At 39.0% G+C, this 16841-nt stretch overlaps 1 protein-coding gene across 2 annotated transcripts in view; it reads left to right on the top strand.

Annotated features, from left to right (window-relative positions):
• Positions 1-11155, top strand: part of LOC135254537 (pituitary homeobox 2) — a 12838-nt gene extending 1683 nt beyond the window's left edge. Inside the window, exons 2-4 of one of the 2 annotated variants that reach the window (XM_064334781.1) lie at positions 1605-1656; positions 6784-6983; positions 8555-11155. In XM_064334781.1, the coding sequence (XP_064190851.1) occupies positions 1614-1656; positions 6784-6983; positions 8555-9112 (801 nt within the window). In that variant the 5' untranslated portion in view covers positions 1605-1613 and the 3' untranslated portion in view covers positions 9113-11155. Of the gene's footprint in view, positions 1-1604; positions 1657-5498; positions 6132-6783; positions 6984-8554 lie in introns of those variants that run through there. The other variant, XM_064334780.1, reaches the window with a different exon arrangement.
• Positions 11156-16841: the final 5686 nt, after the last annotated feature.

Genomic DNA, 16841 nt, shown 5'->3' with positions numbered 1-16841 from the left:
AATAATAATAATCATAATAATAATAGCAATAATTTATTTCCAGCTGGAACACGTGTTGGGTTTTCAGCACTTAATCAAATTTGGTTCAATATATACTCTTGGAACGGCATAAATGTTAAATGTTTCGTATATGTAAAAGCGTAAACGATATTTTCTACTCGGGAAATTTGAGTGCGCAAATATAAGTGGAATATTAATTCCATTAATGTTTGAAAGTCGACATTCATTTGGTGAGTATAAAATAAAGAAAAATTATAAAACGCATATATTGGTGATAATTGGGATTTTTGTTTCCGCTTAGGTTTTTACCTGTGCAGATCCTGACAAAAAGTTACGATATTCAGACATGTCGGTTTCAATCTGACATATGACCGTCCTCTGTTGTGTTTTATTAAATCTGAGCTGTTTGGACCCACGGCAACCCGTATGTGAATAATATTTACCCCAGACCTCGCCACACACAAAATCAGTTCCTCCAATCGTTGACAATTACGCATTCATTGTGATTTCAGGTACAGGATCTATACATTAATACAGTTTAATGTACGTTTTTTTCTGTATTTAATATTACATGAAGCTGCGCCTTTTTCCGGTAGGTAAAGCTTTTGGAAATGGGATGAGCTACTCAAATTGACTTCCGGTATCCACGTATTTCGGTTTAAGTTTCAGGCCCACTGTCTGAAGACATAAATCACTTTAAGTGACGCAAGGAAGACCGCTGTAAACGTGAAGATAAGGTGCCATACAATATCCGTAGGTTCCCGGGGCTCAAGTTGAAGATTAATGCATTACTTTGGGTACAGATGTGTCATGCAAGGGCGCATTATGTAAAACATGGCCTGTCGCGTTTCACGCCTTTGATTAAAAAAATATAAATTAAAGAAGAAGCGGTACCAACCAGAGCGGCATAATCGAGACGGGAGAGAAGAAGGAAAGCATCAGCATTGACAGCATCATTGCATGCAAATTTCTATCTTAAATTATCATAAGCAAACACGGGAGGTCTGAGCTAATAAAATCCCATCTGTGTTACTTCATATCGAGTTAGTAGAGAGCTGTGGTAATGAAATGTGTAATACCGCACCGACAGACATCTCAATCAGACACTAATCCCGTAATTTTGCAGCACAATCACAAAACTATGAGCCAAACTGCTGGTCCCTGACACATGCAGAGCCAAGACGCCGCGGCGCGAGGCCCGCCCGGTTGGAGGCCCAGATATCAGCCCGAACAAAGTTCGCAGTGCTGAGAGCAGATGTATGTGAAGTAACCATGTCGACGTCCAATGATTATGACAATAACAACTACTACTACAATAATACTACTACTACTACTACTAATAATAATAATAATAAAAATAATAATAATAATAATAATAATAATTGTTATTATTATTATTATTATTATTATTATATGAATAATAATGTCGTTAGGGGAAAAAAGATAGTGAAAGAAAAACATGGATGGGCAAGGGGAACATGGATAAGTAAAACGAATACAATTAATTGCTTTATTGTCCTTCAGATACAGTGCAACAATCAAATAGTGTTCAGGTTGGTGGGTACGTTGATGGTAATATTCTTTATTGGATCACTGTTTTTCAGGAAAATACAATGGACTCCCACTGCCGCAAGCTTTCGACCTGTGTCCAAATAGGTGAGTATTTATTAAAGTTTTGCGTCATTTCTGCGCTCACTTTTGCTCTAGTACCTTGAGTCTTTCCGAACTCGTCGTTGTTCATTCTATCCTCGTGGAAGAAGAAACGCGATACTTTGTTTTCGAAATTTGAATACGCCCGAACTGACAATGGTCATATTTAATTATTTTACTAATGCACCATGAATACGTATAATACAGTACAATATATCTCTTTTACAAGTATCCGTTCTAAGATTTGTATTATCAGTTCTAACTATCTGCTGTTAGAACGTCTATAGTAATTTAGGCTGTATTATATTGCCTTCTAGTGGCCAGAAATAGATCTCAATGGCAACTGATGTATCTTAGTGATACAATTCCATTTCTGCAATTAGCTGATTTCCAGTTACGAATTTATCGGTCATCGTAAATTATGAATGTAATAATTGATGTGTTCCGTCCATATGTGACATCACATAAGGCAATTATATATATTGCGATCCCGGGGCGCCACCAGGGATTTTGGGCCGCATGAAAAGATCACATATTGGGTCCACCAACCCAAGCCATCCTATCCCAGTACCTATTGCTCAAATTTTGATCCCCCCCCCCCCCCCCCGATCTCTGAAGCCCTAACATTGGTTAGTCTTCCATTTCAATCGAACCTGCTGTTATACGACTGTTATCTCTATCTTGTTTTCATACCCATAATGTCTTGGACTCCTCAATGAGCAGAACCCAGACTCCGTTTTACTACTGTAGCCTACTATAGAGCTTTGCTACTATTTAATCATTTCCATTACTATTTTTTTTTTTTTTTTAATTGGAGGAACTAATAGCCACAGACAAGGCGTCTGGAGTTGTTGTCCTCGATTTGGAATGTCAAGTCAAAACTGTAGGCCTATGTCAAGACTAGCACCCGTGTTCGATACAGCGCCTGGAGCCACTTGCAGCTTCTTTTCGCAGTGCAGTCAACTAGCTGAGCTGCGCTGTCTGCGCAGATCGACCGCAGGCGAAGAGAATATCCTAGGACTACCCTGCCTACCAAAGCCCAGACACTGCTCTGTTACAGTATGGTCATACGGAACACAATCTACATTGAGAACATGAACATTTTGGACCGAGGGCCCCAAGCCCGATCTGGCCCGATCTGTCTGACTCCAGTAAACAACGTCTTTTCTTTTTTTAAGAATACAGTAATCGCAAAGAAGCATAACTGCGTAACTATACATTATTCCATCCGATAAAGGCTGAACCAAGAATCGGGGAACCGGCCCTCAAAGTGACTTGCTTTCCTTGATCAATTCACCGCATCCCTTCCGTAGGCTGCAGCAGGAAGATTGACTCATGGGAAAATGATAGGCTATGTATAATGAAGGCTTACCCGCGAGGAGGAAAATACTAATGGAACAATTTGATGTCCTCTTAATCCTATGTAAAAAGCTCTGTCGCAGCCCCAATATTGACTGAATGGGTAATTAATGGTTCTCTATGGCGAATCCTGCGGGATAATCCTTCAGTGGGAGAGGGAAAAGGAGAGGGAGAGGGAGAAGGCGGGGGGAAGGGGGAAGCCGAGAAGACTGCCATGGCAATTATTATTTCGAAAATACTTCATTGTTGTTGTTATGATGTTGATGTTGATGATGATGATTATTGCTATTGTTGTTGTTTTTGTTATTATTCTTATTATTAAAACCTTATATTATTCCTTCCTGAAAATCTATTATAATTGTTAGTAGTAGTAGTAGTATTGTTGTTATATTTTATTCTTAAAATGTGGAATTACACTAGCTGCATCCCTGTCAATGACTTTCACTAACATTGCTACTACTATGCGTTTGAATTTTTTTCGTATTCATGAATGTACTCATTTTTTCAGATGTATTAATAGTTCAGTTCATTCTGACCGGCATATCCAAAAAGGTTTCTAAACAGGCTCATTTACCTTTTTGACAAGAAGCGTACGGACGTTTTGTCTCTTTCGTTGTTGCTAGGCAAACGTTCGCTTCCCACTTTATCTAACTTAATCTGTTATTATATTATTATACTAAATTACTATGGCATTTTCCCGAAAAACGTATTATGGTTAAGGGGTTGACACCTGTTAAATGAATGACGTGAGTAATCTCTCCGATGATGAATAGATTGCATCTTTGTGAAGAAATTACGGGTTATTTCGCAAGGAATGTGGCTACACCACAGAAGTACGAAACACAAGACAAGCGCAAAACACTGGTTCCATGACTTAACCATTTTAATTATCCCAAAGTAATTCTTTCCAACGGTTTATTTTGCGCATAAGAGGGTATAACATCGCAGCGTGTACTGCGTGTTAAATGAAAATTAACTAAATTAACTAAAACACACAGATGTGTGGGACAAAGTAATGATGTGCGGGGTCATCGGTAAACTAGTACACGGAGAGAAAGATTAAGAAAAAGATCAAGTTTGAGCAGGGTATTTTTAACCCCCCCCTCCCTCTCTCCTCTCTCCCTCTCTCTCCCCCTCCCCAACCGTCCCTGAAGACTGCAAATGAGGTGCATATCAGTGGTTTTCAAAGGATTAGCTCTATAACATATTATTAGCCTTCGTGCATACAAGAACTGGCGGAAGGGTGTTCAGTGACTGCACATTTGTCAGTTTATAGTGTGCTGCTGTAATGAGATCAGCATAACCCCACAGACTGTTTCCATTGTAGGACAGTCATTATTAGTATTATTATTATTATTAGTAGTAGTAGTAGTAGAAGACGTAGTAGTAGTAGTAGTATTGTTTTTACTGTGGTAATGTAAAGACGTAGGCCTATCTTAACAGTGTCTGTTAAGATTTATCAACAGAAAAAACAATGAAGATCTAGTAAATATTGAATGTTCATTCCAAATGTATTTATGGTTAAAACGACATGAGAAAACTTCAAAAACGTTTAGTTTTGAAAACACACCTAAAACAAAGCGAAGTGCCGGGGCACATCATTTTTGAAAGTCCTGTAGACATTAATGAGGCCCATAGGCTACAACATAACCACTCCACTAATAATAAAGGCACACACAAACTAAATGAGCAAAATTCGCAACGGGGAATATCATTCGACAACGATTCAGCCTTAACATTAAAAATTAATGTTGAGCTTCTTGTTATACTTAGTCTCTTTAAACAATGTATCGTGTTTACGTTTGAAATAGAATCTATTACAAATGCAACCAGTGGGACCGTGTAAATGGATCATTTTATTTTTACACGTATATCTTGATTTTTATACAAATAAGATACCCGTGATGTTAAGGCCAGGTACTCCGATGCAATAGTTGTGTTGCAGAAATCAGAAACTTAAGGAAGTGCCTAATTACCAGTAAAGGTCGCACAGCCCAGAAGAGCCGCCTGTAATCAGTTAGTACGCAGACAACCTCATTCTCCAAATCGCCATATCGATCACACTATACTCTAGTGCTTTGTCCGCGTGTATGTGTGCGAGTGCGCGCAGGCGAATGCGTGCGCGCGGTGACATTTTGAGTCGGTTGTGATGGTGACATGTACTTATGTGATACATACTGCGGATTTATTATATTGTTGACACGCACAATGATGTTGACATCAGTGATTAACGGTAGTTTGTATTTTTTCACAGCCACAATAAATTCTGCAGGTCATCTATCAGCGCTTAGGCCAAGGTTTTCAGGAGACCCATTTTCATAAAACTACAGGAGGCACCCCGCTTTACGAGTAGACCAAGTTATATATTCGTTTCCCCTACACATGTCGATGGGGTTTTTATTAGAAAGAACAATAAGCACAGACCCCGAAGTATGCCATTGGCAGTCATCTCTCTATACTCCCGACCTAGCTCGCGCTGGGTTGGTTAGGGGAAACTTCACTTCTGACTTGACAGCCTGTCAGAAAGTGGGAGGTCTCTAATGACGTCAAAGCCTAGAAAAGTGGCTCTGTGGAACAGAGGGAACTCGGAACAGCTGAAATGAACGGCAAACCACCGAATGTGCGCGAGCCTTCGGATATAATAACAGCTACCTGCCCCTGTCACTCCGACTCTCATAGCCACTCGCCGTGTCAGCCAGGATATGTTTATTTGATTCCGCTTCTTATTAAAAAAGGATATTCATGTCTTTCTGATGCTGATGATAGGCTACCGGTATGGCTTTAATTTAGAGCATTTTAAACTGCTTGAACTGAGCTACAAGTATCTTGGAGAAGCTGCGCTGCCTAAATTGTAATTTCAACATTTTCTTTCCGTCAAAAGCTGTCGCTCGCGCTTTGGAGCATAGTCGGTGTTCCGCACAGTCTTTATTCCAGTTTATCGATGAACCCAATGAAGGATTCGTTACACTTGGATCATCACCATATAGGCAATAAACTCGTCTCTCCAAACCAAACGACACTTGCTATGGCTTCTAGTCTTCAGCCGCTGCAGCGGTCTGTAGACTCAAAACACCGTCTGGAGGTGAGGACACAGTCGGGAACCTCCAGCCCAGAGTCTATAGGTAGGTGATTAAATATGGTCCTAATAATATCGCGCCTTTTTAGTAGTAAACGCAACATCACTTCCACTGTCCGAAGGGTATCAAAACCGTGAAAAAATAGCCTCGCGATTTATCTGGGAATTACGTTTTTGCACTGGGCAGTTAAGACTTGTTTCAAATTGAAGAAAAATAATCCGATAATTATTGTGGCTTTATAATAAAGGTATTTTATTTAAACGCCGCGTGCATCTGAACAGACCGACATCCCCTGACAGAGAGGGCTCCCGCATTGTCCTTATTTATTTTGCGTTAGACCACAAGGTTAATAATAACGTTTGCTTACATGACATGTTTCTCTTTAAATCTGGAACTTATTTCTGCTGCACTGTGCCCTGTAGCACACAGTGTAGTGCTTCAGCATTTCAGGACCAATTAATATTTTAACTTTGGATTTTAAGCAATATTTTGAGTAAATGCAATTAAGCTCCGGGTTTCTTTGAAATCTTGAAATCTCCTTTCTTCTAGTGACAGACTGTACGGACTACATTCCAAGCGCATCGAACGCGTCCCTACTTCCATTGTACATTTGATATCCTGACAGCACAGCGCTCGAGGAATTTCTGTGTGTTGATATTAATTAAACGGTGACTGCAAACCTATTTAATCCTTACAGAGAGAGAGAAAACTCAGAGCAAAAACGACGACGCTTCGGATGATCCATCAAAAAAGAAAAGGCAGCGACGACAGAGGACCCACTTTACTAGCCAGCAGTTACAAGAACTGGAGGCCACGTTCCAGAGAAATCGCTATCCGGACATGTCCACGAGAGAGGAGATAGCCGTCTGGACCAACCTCACAGAGGCCCGAGTCAGGGTAAGGTCGTGGATGTAATATTTCCCTTATTTCACGTGTTTATTCGGTTACTGTAACATAATTTTATAATAAATGTCCTTGAAAACACGACGCGATTTAGCTACTTTCTTTGAAAAACATCGGGCTTGAAGTAGCTACACTCCTAACTTGCCTAAGTAAAACCGAAATAAAGTGTCCAGTTCCAATGTGCGGAGCTTAATTGCTATGCCTCCATTGGAGTTTGTTCTGAACAAAGCCTATGTCTCCATACACCTGAGTAATAATATTGTGACGTTGTATTGAAGTTTTTATGCTTCTCCGGCTTAATGTTTATGAAATAAATTTAACTAGTCTTCTTTACTCTGTATTGTATACCCGTGTCTGTGCATAAAGAGTCGTGCTACTTTATATTCCTTTGGTTTATTTTAGTTTGGTTTTAATTAACATATCTTATTTTTATGGAGATCAAATATACCCCAATAGTTCTGCTCAAATAATACTCCTTTTTCTAATTTTATGTGTGTAGCACGTTGGCTCTTCATTGTGTATTGTCTTCATTATGTAGGCTATTTAACCCTAAGCGTGAGTAATTTATAATCAAATCGTGCAATAAAAGTTGGAAGGCTAAGCGTTTTGTTCTCTCAAAAATAGAAATTAATTATTCTAAATATCGTCTAAAATAACACACCCAATAAGGATTAGTCCGATTGTCTTTAACACAATGTTTACGTAATAGATGTAGCCTATGCAGGTTAAATATTTACAACGGTCCAATTAACTGATTGACTAAAGTAGATTGATTAACACAGACGCGTAATAGTTGTTTTGTTCTTTTAATATATATATTTTTTTAAATCATAAAATCGATTGTTTCTGTGTTTTTCCTATTTTCGTTTCCTTCGATGAGTGTCTGGTTTAAAGTTTTTAAACGCATATTGCTCGGGATACGTTTCAACATAAGGCCACTGTTCAGCTGACGGGGAAATTAGATATTTGTACCGCGTTGTGCCGAGACCAGTGGCAGATGTGCAAAGCATATATTTTGTGGTGCGCAGTCTGGTGTTGTTTGTTTAGGTCCCCAACTGTCTTGGGGGCCGTTCTGGAATATACACGTCTCCAGACTCGAGATTAGAGTGGCTGAGCGGCAGACGTGTGTATTAGGTCTCGTGTAAAATCACAACCCGATTATATAGCGCGAGCGGGACGAACGGAGGCTCTTTTTAGATCCTACTTAGACGTGACATAGGTGATCATAAAAAGACTGTGGTTCAGAGGCATTTGGAGAAAAAAAACTAAATTGCTCAACGCTTTTATATTCAGTATCCTGCGGTAATATCATGAGTCATTCTGTAGTAGGCCTGTAATTAAGTCTCTTTGTACTTTACGCTAATCTATTTGATTTTCAATTAAATATTCCTGTTGTGTATGCAGAAGAACAAAACCTACACAAGCGTTTTTCCATTATAGTGCTGATTTATTTTATTTTACTAATTATAGCCTATTCTGGGCTATACGACTTTTGTTTAGAAATTCAACAGAAGTGTGTTTGTAATAGGCCTAATAATGTAGTAACTCCCTGTTCATTTCTTTAGGTCTGGTTCAAGAACCGCAGGGCCAAATGGAGGAAACGAGAAAGAAATCAACAAACCGAACTATGTAAGAACGGTTTTGGTCCTCAGTTTAATGGACTCATGCAGCCGTACGACGACATGTACTCCAGCTACACGTACAACAACTGGGCCGCCAAGGGGCTGACGTCGGCCTCCTTGTCCACCAAAAGCTTTCCTTTCTTCAATTCCATGAATGTCAACCCGCTGTCGTCACAGACGATGTTCTCCCCGCCAAACTCCATCTCTTCTATGAGCATGTCCTCGAGCATGGTGCCTTCCGCTGTAACCGGCGTCCCGAGCTCCAGTCTGAACAGCCTCAACAACTTGAACAATCTCAGCAACCCCTCTCTGAATTCGGGAGTTCCGACGCCGGCCTGTCCGTACGCGTCCCCGACCCCGCCGTACGTTTACAGGGACACGTGTAACTCTAGCTTGGCCAGTCTGAGGCTGAAGGCCAAGCAGCATTCGAGTTTTGGATACGTCCAGAACCCGGCCTCCAATCTCAGCGCGTGCCAGTACGCCGTGGACAGACCAGTGTGAAACCTGGGAATTCTAAATGCGGTTCACAACGAGCGGAGCCTACCAAATCCTTTTCTCTTTTTTTCTTTTTCTGTCTCAAAAAGGCACTACAAGACTGCACACAGCTTAAAGGAGCGGAACCCGGAGGTGGAGATCCTAACTCAAAAGGAATTCATGATTAATTATACGTTCTCCAACGAGTGGTTTTGTTCGTCGTCAGGAGAGGGGAAGAATTGTACTGGCGTATATATATATACATACATATATATATATATATATATATATATGTATATGTATATGTATATATATATATATATATATATATATATATATATCGTTTTTTGACGTTTCGAATTTTGGACACTAATGACTGAGAGGATGTACATATGTCTTGCAGTCGATTCATTTTTTAAGAGCAAATGCTAGCTACAATGTTTTCAAGGTTCAAAGCATGTGAGAATCGTAAAAAAAATTGTTTTGCTTGCAAATAAGGGAATGTGTATATATTAAATGCTCCAGTTGTATGTTTCTAACATACCCTAAATTTATTATTAAATGTATGTGTGAATATCGGTTTTAGAGTAGCGATTCGGTTATTAAGACGCATAAAATATGGCAGCAAAACGAAATAGAATTTGCTCTGTGTTTGGTATTTGGTACAGACTTTGTTTTTGTTTTGCAGCAACAAAATAGTAATAAAATAGTGAGTTTATTTAATGGGAGTAAATATATTGTTACGATACTTCAATTCGCTATGTTGCCTGTTTCCTGTTGGTATAACACAGTCGTAGTTGGGCCTTCTGCATATGAAGTGCTTTTCTATTTTTTATTTTTATTTAATTTTTTTATTTTTTGGTGTTCAGTTATTTCCCGAATGTAGAAGGAAAACTTCTCCCATACACATTCTTGAAGTGTAATACGCACAAGGAGTACCGGGCGGCGGGTTGTTCCAGGTATGCTACCGTATCTTGCAAGTTGCCTGCATTATTGTAGTAGTCGGAATAATATCGGAACAAGAAAAAGGAAGAAAAGCTAGTCTAAATCAACCGGTCAAAGAAGCATCGACAAATGCCTCTGGAAATGCATTACAGGTGCTGTTTAAAGTATTATTATCATTATTATTATTATTATTATTATTCACACGTGACATGTTCATTCTGTGATAATCTTTTGAACGTGGTAATAATAATGGCGAGTTACGGTGTGTTACTTGTTGACCCACTTTCTCGCGGTAAATTTTCTTTGCGCCCAACCGTACGTGTGTATGTTCAATGCTACCCTTCAAAGTTTTGTACATATTTGCGATGGTATTTATTAATCTGGATCGCCCGTATAAGCGTTAAACCGGGGCGTTCCAAAATTAGAGTATACCAAAAAAAAAAAAAAAAAAGAACAAAAATTCCAAAATGAGCTTTCTCCTGAAAGGCTGTTCTTGAAATAAACAAAATAAACGACCAATCGTAAATCACAAATACAACGTATGCAATAATGCTTATGTCAGGCTTGGAGTCGAGTCAACATAAGTCTGATATTTTATCCCTGGGATACATACAATCTTTTAACATTTTTTTTACGATTATGCTTATCAACGTTTTATAATAAATGGTAGGCTATACAAATCATGTTCTGGAACAATCCTCAAGCAAATCCTGCTGTTTTGGCACCGAATGTGGATAGTCCTGTTGGTGGAGAGTTATGGTTTTCATTAAATGCGCTGAGAGCGAGAAAATATTGTTCACAAATGAGCACAAACTAGCACTGGAGCGGCGGAGGTGTTAACGTACTGAATCAGGGTTAGTGGAGCGCATGTTGAACAAGTATGAAAACTGAATGTGCAACTCCCGATTCATACAGTTGTTTTAAATCATTTCTAGCAGCAGGATAAATGTCAAGTACTTTGCCGGTCCTCTTCACAGACAAGTAGGAGCAAGCGATTGAATGTGTGTTAATGTTTCCGCTTCTCCTGGATTTACGGTTTTCGTGTTGTTAATTGTTTGGTTTGGTGCATTAAAATTTAAGAGTTTTCATTACCAAATAAAATGCTAATAATTTACTGCAACGAGACACGTTGGTCGATTTTCTAAATTTTAAAGGCTGTTAAAATTATACAGTTTAAGCCTCACCAATGTGCGAGGAGTAGTCTTTTTTCGAAATTCCTGTATCGACCACATTATACCCAACATTGAAATAGAACTAATGACGGAATGAAGAGGGGCTGTTGTTTCGACACTTAAATCGCTGTTTCCGCGAATTCAAGACGAAGTGTAATGCCTAAGTTGCCACGCCTTCCCAATTATACTGGGCAACTGAACAACAAAAAATATTTTAAAACAAGAGAATATGGACAACGTCTCCTAGTTCTGCTTTCAGTGCATCTTACCCATCAAAAGATAAACACGGCGCCTATAAATTACCCGCTTCGACAGCTCGTGCTGGTATCAGTGATGTGGAGAAAGAATTCCTGAGAGGGGAGAACTCCTCCCTCCGCGCGCTAACAAACAGGGCCGTCTGGGTCGCAATACACACACCCAATAAACATATAAAAATTGGTGCAAATGAAGTGTGTATTCGAGGAGCCGGGGCTTACTTGGACAGAGACCACAGAGAGGCAGTCACGCGCATCTCTTCCCTTAAAAAAAGGTAAGAACATTTGCTATTTTCAGTTCAAATTGCGGCCAGTTAATCACATCATTTTCAGTCTCGTTAATGGTGTAAACATTACACATTGCATTTATATATGTATCTCTATGTAATCTATCAAATAACCGTCTGAAATCAACGTATTATTTAGCTAGGACTTCAAGAGATGGTCATTTTCCCACACAAAAACTGTTGAGTGTTAAACCAACTCGGAAAGATGTACTAGAGTAGATTTGATTCTCCACTGGAATGTAAACTTTGTTGGAGCTGAATTAACATTGAAGGTGTTACTACTGCCGTCAAATACAGACTTCACTCCAACCTCAATATCACAGGGTTAAGCTGCTCTCCTAGTTCAGGGTGCGTTAACAGAATCAACATTCTGGTGACAGTTGCGCAATGACCTATTGTGCTACATTGGTAATCCCTCTTAACTTCATTGTACTTCTTTGTACTGTAGCAAGCAAGGGGCCATCGCAGCGATATTTGGCTTAAATAAATCAGCTCCAAAGAGATGTATTTTTACTTCATGGCAATTTACCTCCGTTTCGTGTGTTGACTGGTGGTGCACGCGTGCAGCGAAGGCTTGCTTATCGTGATGTGTCTAGGCTGTATTTGATTGTTACTTTATCATTAAGAAACGTCCAAATTTTAATCATTCACAAAATGAAATCAAAACGTTACACCTTGATGAGAACATTGAGAACAATGCAAGGCAATATAACCCAAAGTTTTTACGCAGTAAAATGCCCGGTGTTAATTTAAAGCGAACGGAGTATATGTGAGTCCAAAAGGGAGTATATGTACTCTGTAAGAGTTGATTTAACACTGAACATTTTACAGGTACTTATTTTTTTAATCATTCAGATCAATATCAAGACCAATAAGGCGCCTATCTATTCGTAATTTATAAGGTTTTCGTTTGTTATGGTAGTATTTGTTATTTATTTATTTATTGGTCTGATGTGGTGAGGAAATTGTATATTAATCAGTGAATGAAGTGTTAATATTTCATATACAATAAAGGACATCCTTTCTGGTGATGTCTGAACACTTGTGTGTAATGAAGGGAATTTAGATGAAAGCGTTGAAAGCAGGAATCCACGCGAAACCATGCAGTTGAACTCATGGAATAAAACGCTTAACATGAATCGGTTCCGTACAATTTTCACCTGTATACGCGAATGAAATGCAATCCATGTGATTATTCCTGGATGATAACTTAATCAAAATAATTATTCTAATGGTGGATACAAAAAAAGAAAAAACAAGTATCTTGTCTGCTCGTATCTTGGAATTGCAAATAATGTCTTATTTACCGTGGAGTGTTATTGGTGTACTTTGCAATGGGCTTGAGTTTTAACACACAAACAATTACAGTGCACCAGACCTGGCATGAATGTAGAACTTGTACAACCTCCAAACGGGTTAATGACAACTAAATAGGCTGCTAATTCCTCAGTTTGTTGCATTTTGGTTTTAGGATTTATACTTGCCCTTAAAGAGTCTAAAATGCAATGCTCAAGATTAAAAGTGAGATCTCACCAACAACTTAAAGTAAAATAGGCTGATAAAATATGTGACTTTTCACTAATAGCATATTTTAAATAGATCAGAACGGAATTAAATACAACGAGTCTCGTACTTGCCCGTACGATTTGCAAAACGCCCTGAAATACACAAGTAACTATTTTTTGCTTAACAGAACAGGGAAGGCAACGGCGCAAACATTCGCAGCGCGAGGATTTGTCCACTTTTCTAGATATTTCCTTGAGCGTTATCTTTACATCACAAGTTACATTGTAAAAAGTTTTTGGAACATTTTTTTGTTATTTTGTTAGTCAAGTTGGAAAAAAAATGAATGGAGGATTTTCATTCATGCTCATTGCAAAGATTGTGGGATTTTAGCAACGTTGAACATTTGGAACATTCTTAAAATGCATTTAAATGCATCTTCATTTTCTTTTATTCCTGAAAAATAGCCCCCATCCTGAAGAGTTATCAGTAAGTTCATGTTCGACATACCTGGAATTAATCTGTCAATTGGAGAAAACTTGTTTGGAACAATAAAAACGTTCTAAGTTGGTAGGGGGAACGTTCTCATCATAACTTTATCTTGCAACAAAATGACCATAAGGCCTACATCATATATAATCAATTATATTTAAATATTATCCAGCGTTCCAAAAACGTCGTGCGCCCCACCATAGCAGAGTCGGCAAATAATTTCGACCATTCGGATTCTTTCGCATTTAATTAGTCAATTAAAGTCAATTAAACAACATTCTCAAGGCTCCCAAATATAGTGGCCGTGTAATTTCAATGAACGTATCATTACCAAGCGTGACATAGGCCCGACTGGGCCAAAGACAAATGTGTCCATTTCGTCTGATTGGTTAAATGTAGCTACTCGCTTTCTTGCATGCACTGCACTTGGCACCGAAATGCCCAGAAATCGTACAAGAAAGCGTGTACATTTTAAACAAATTATTTCTCCGAACGATTGTGTTGTTGTGATTTCACTTTATGTGACTGCATTGTAGTTTTAAAAACTGTGCAGCCTGCTACAACTGTTGGCGTTCGAGCTTTGTTTGCATCGTTGTCCCAAAAAAAAACTGACCTATTTCCAAGCATTACAATCAAATTGTATAATTGAAAATATTGTACCAAATTAATAATAGAAATATTGAAAATACACGACGGGCAAGCCATTTAAGTAGCTGCTTAATCAAAGTCGAAGAGGCAACGTGTCAGTTTTGCAAAGAGAGCAAGGTTCACTGTAAATATTTAATTTTAATAAACTATAATCAGTTTGGATGTAATTCCTCAAATGAAGTGCCTTTGTGATTTATTTTTTTTTAGTTTGTTGACTTAATATCTACCTCACCGTTTCCAACCGGTGGTTGCATTTTCTGCCCCGACTATAGCTTCTCCAATAAAGCAAGCTTGCGCCAGAATGTAAACACCTTCACCCCAGCTGAATATTTTTCGCCAACAGAAGAGTCGCTTTCGCAGTGTACTGAGTATCATCCAAAATAACCCACAAAACCAACGTCTTGAAATATATTATTATACGTTATGAATGTGTTTTCATATATATATATTTAATGGCAGACTGTGCCACCTTGGTTTTCGAGACCATGTTCTCGCACCGACAGGCCAGGACGCAGACTTTTGCAACAGCCATGCCCCCGGCTACGGTGCCTGTGTGCTGCCGATCCGCTGCACGCCGATTTGTTTCCACAGGCCTGCTCTTAAACCAATTAGCTAATGACATTAATCTGTTCACAAGCCAGGCGTATTCAATTTGATGCCGCAATATCAACAAAGGAACTTTCACCGAGTGAAAGAGTGAGAAGATTTCAAAAGGATGTGAAAATGTAAGAAATTGAAAAAGAAAAAAAAAAGTGTTGAAAAGGGTGGAGCAGCGGCTGGCGGACAGTAGGCCTACCGTCGATTACATGGAGCTGAAGCAGGTGAGAGAGACGCGGGGTTCTAGGGTCAAACAGGGCTTTCGTGTTGATATTTCGGTAGGGTCAAACATGTCCCTTCGCCCAATTACATTACAGGCATTCAGCAGACGCTCTGGTCCAGAACGACTTGCACATCTTTCTCAGTTTTATACAGCAATTTTTACAACAGGATACTGAAGAAATTCAGATGCAACAGCAGCGGATTGAACCTTACCAGTTGCCTTACCATTGCACCACGCCAGCGGAAGCGATTAGACGATATCCCATCAGTTCAATGGGCTCTTCTTCAAAGGCCTGGGCTGAATCAACATTTGTCCTTAAATTTTATTTAACCGCAAATTGACACGCGCTATACTTTTTTAAAAATCTGTATAATCTGATTGCTGAAATCGCTTTAGAACTTTTATAGTCTGTCAAAGTTAGGGACGAATTTGGTGATTGAATCCCAGCCGTGAGTTGTGCTGGCAGTTCACGCGCTAGGTAGTGCTTGTGAACATGGTTTGAGTGACAGCACAGTCTGGCGTGATGCACCACGTCAGTTTTGCAGAGTGGGCCAGTGCTTCGATAAAGCATTGAAATATAAACGCAGAACAATCTCATATCAGCACCACACCATTAATCTGCAATTTATAACAATAGAATATTACTTAAAAGAAAAATATGATTTAAGGCCATTATTCATATTCAGTAGGCTATATTTCAGTTACTATCAACCTGTGTAGTGAGTGGATTATTTATCTGATCTTAATTTATTTATTCCAGTTTCCACACATGTTCCACTTCCTAGCTGTTTATAAATTCAGAAGTGTGGCATCATTTATGGGAGATTTTATCAGAACCAATCATTGTTGGTTTTACAGATAAATTCTGAACCCCATAGTGGTGTAAAAGCAATAACACACACACACACACACACACACACAGCTGTTTTCCAAAGTAATTTAATCACATTTCTTTATGCTTTAAATGGACCCTGCATGTACGTTAAATAAACATTGTTTTAAAGGGTTACCCACAGCAGCAATCTGAGGAATCGGCCTACATTTTTATAATTTTGAACATTTATATTTGAAAATGGACGTATGCTTACCTTATTATTTCCCAGTGATTAACCCCTGTGATTCTTTCAGTAAGTCACAAAGGATACCAGAAACAACTGTTTAAAAAAAATTGAGCGATCAAAAGACTCAAGGGTTTCAGGCTCATCAATAAAATGCAAGGCCGAAAGTTTGAATCATAATCCTGCAATATCATATTAGTATGTTCAATGCTACATAGTTCATAAAAAAAAAAAAAAGAAACGTTCGCTCTTAGAATCAGTTCACTGCATGCCATGGTCAGCACTTCCGGGCTGGGCCAGTGCAACTTTACTGCCTGTCCCTGGAGTGCTTATTGCAGATGAAATGAGTGTCCTGAAAGGCCTTTCCCTCGGAAGTGCATCTTATTGCTGACTTTTGGTGCCGTTTCAGCAGAACACTCACCTGAACAATAGTTTATGTTCAGGCAATCAAGTCAGATTTGTGTTGACAGTTGGATTTGTGTTGGCTAGCCCCAGCAGTCATCTGTCTCTGCATGCATAGCTACACTTAATTTGTCTGTCTGTCTCTCGCTTTCTTTCTCTCTTTCACGCATACATG

This window comes from Anguilla rostrata, chromosome 5 (genome assembly GCF_018555375.3).
Source record: "Anguilla rostrata isolate EN2019 chromosome 5, ASM1855537v3, whole genome shotgun sequence".
Classification (NCBI taxonomy): Eukaryota; Metazoa; Chordata; class Actinopteri; order Anguilliformes; family Anguillidae; genus Anguilla; species Anguilla rostrata.
The sequence above is the reverse complement of the archived record's forward strand: the minus strand, read 5'-3'. Positions and strand labels throughout refer to the sequence as shown.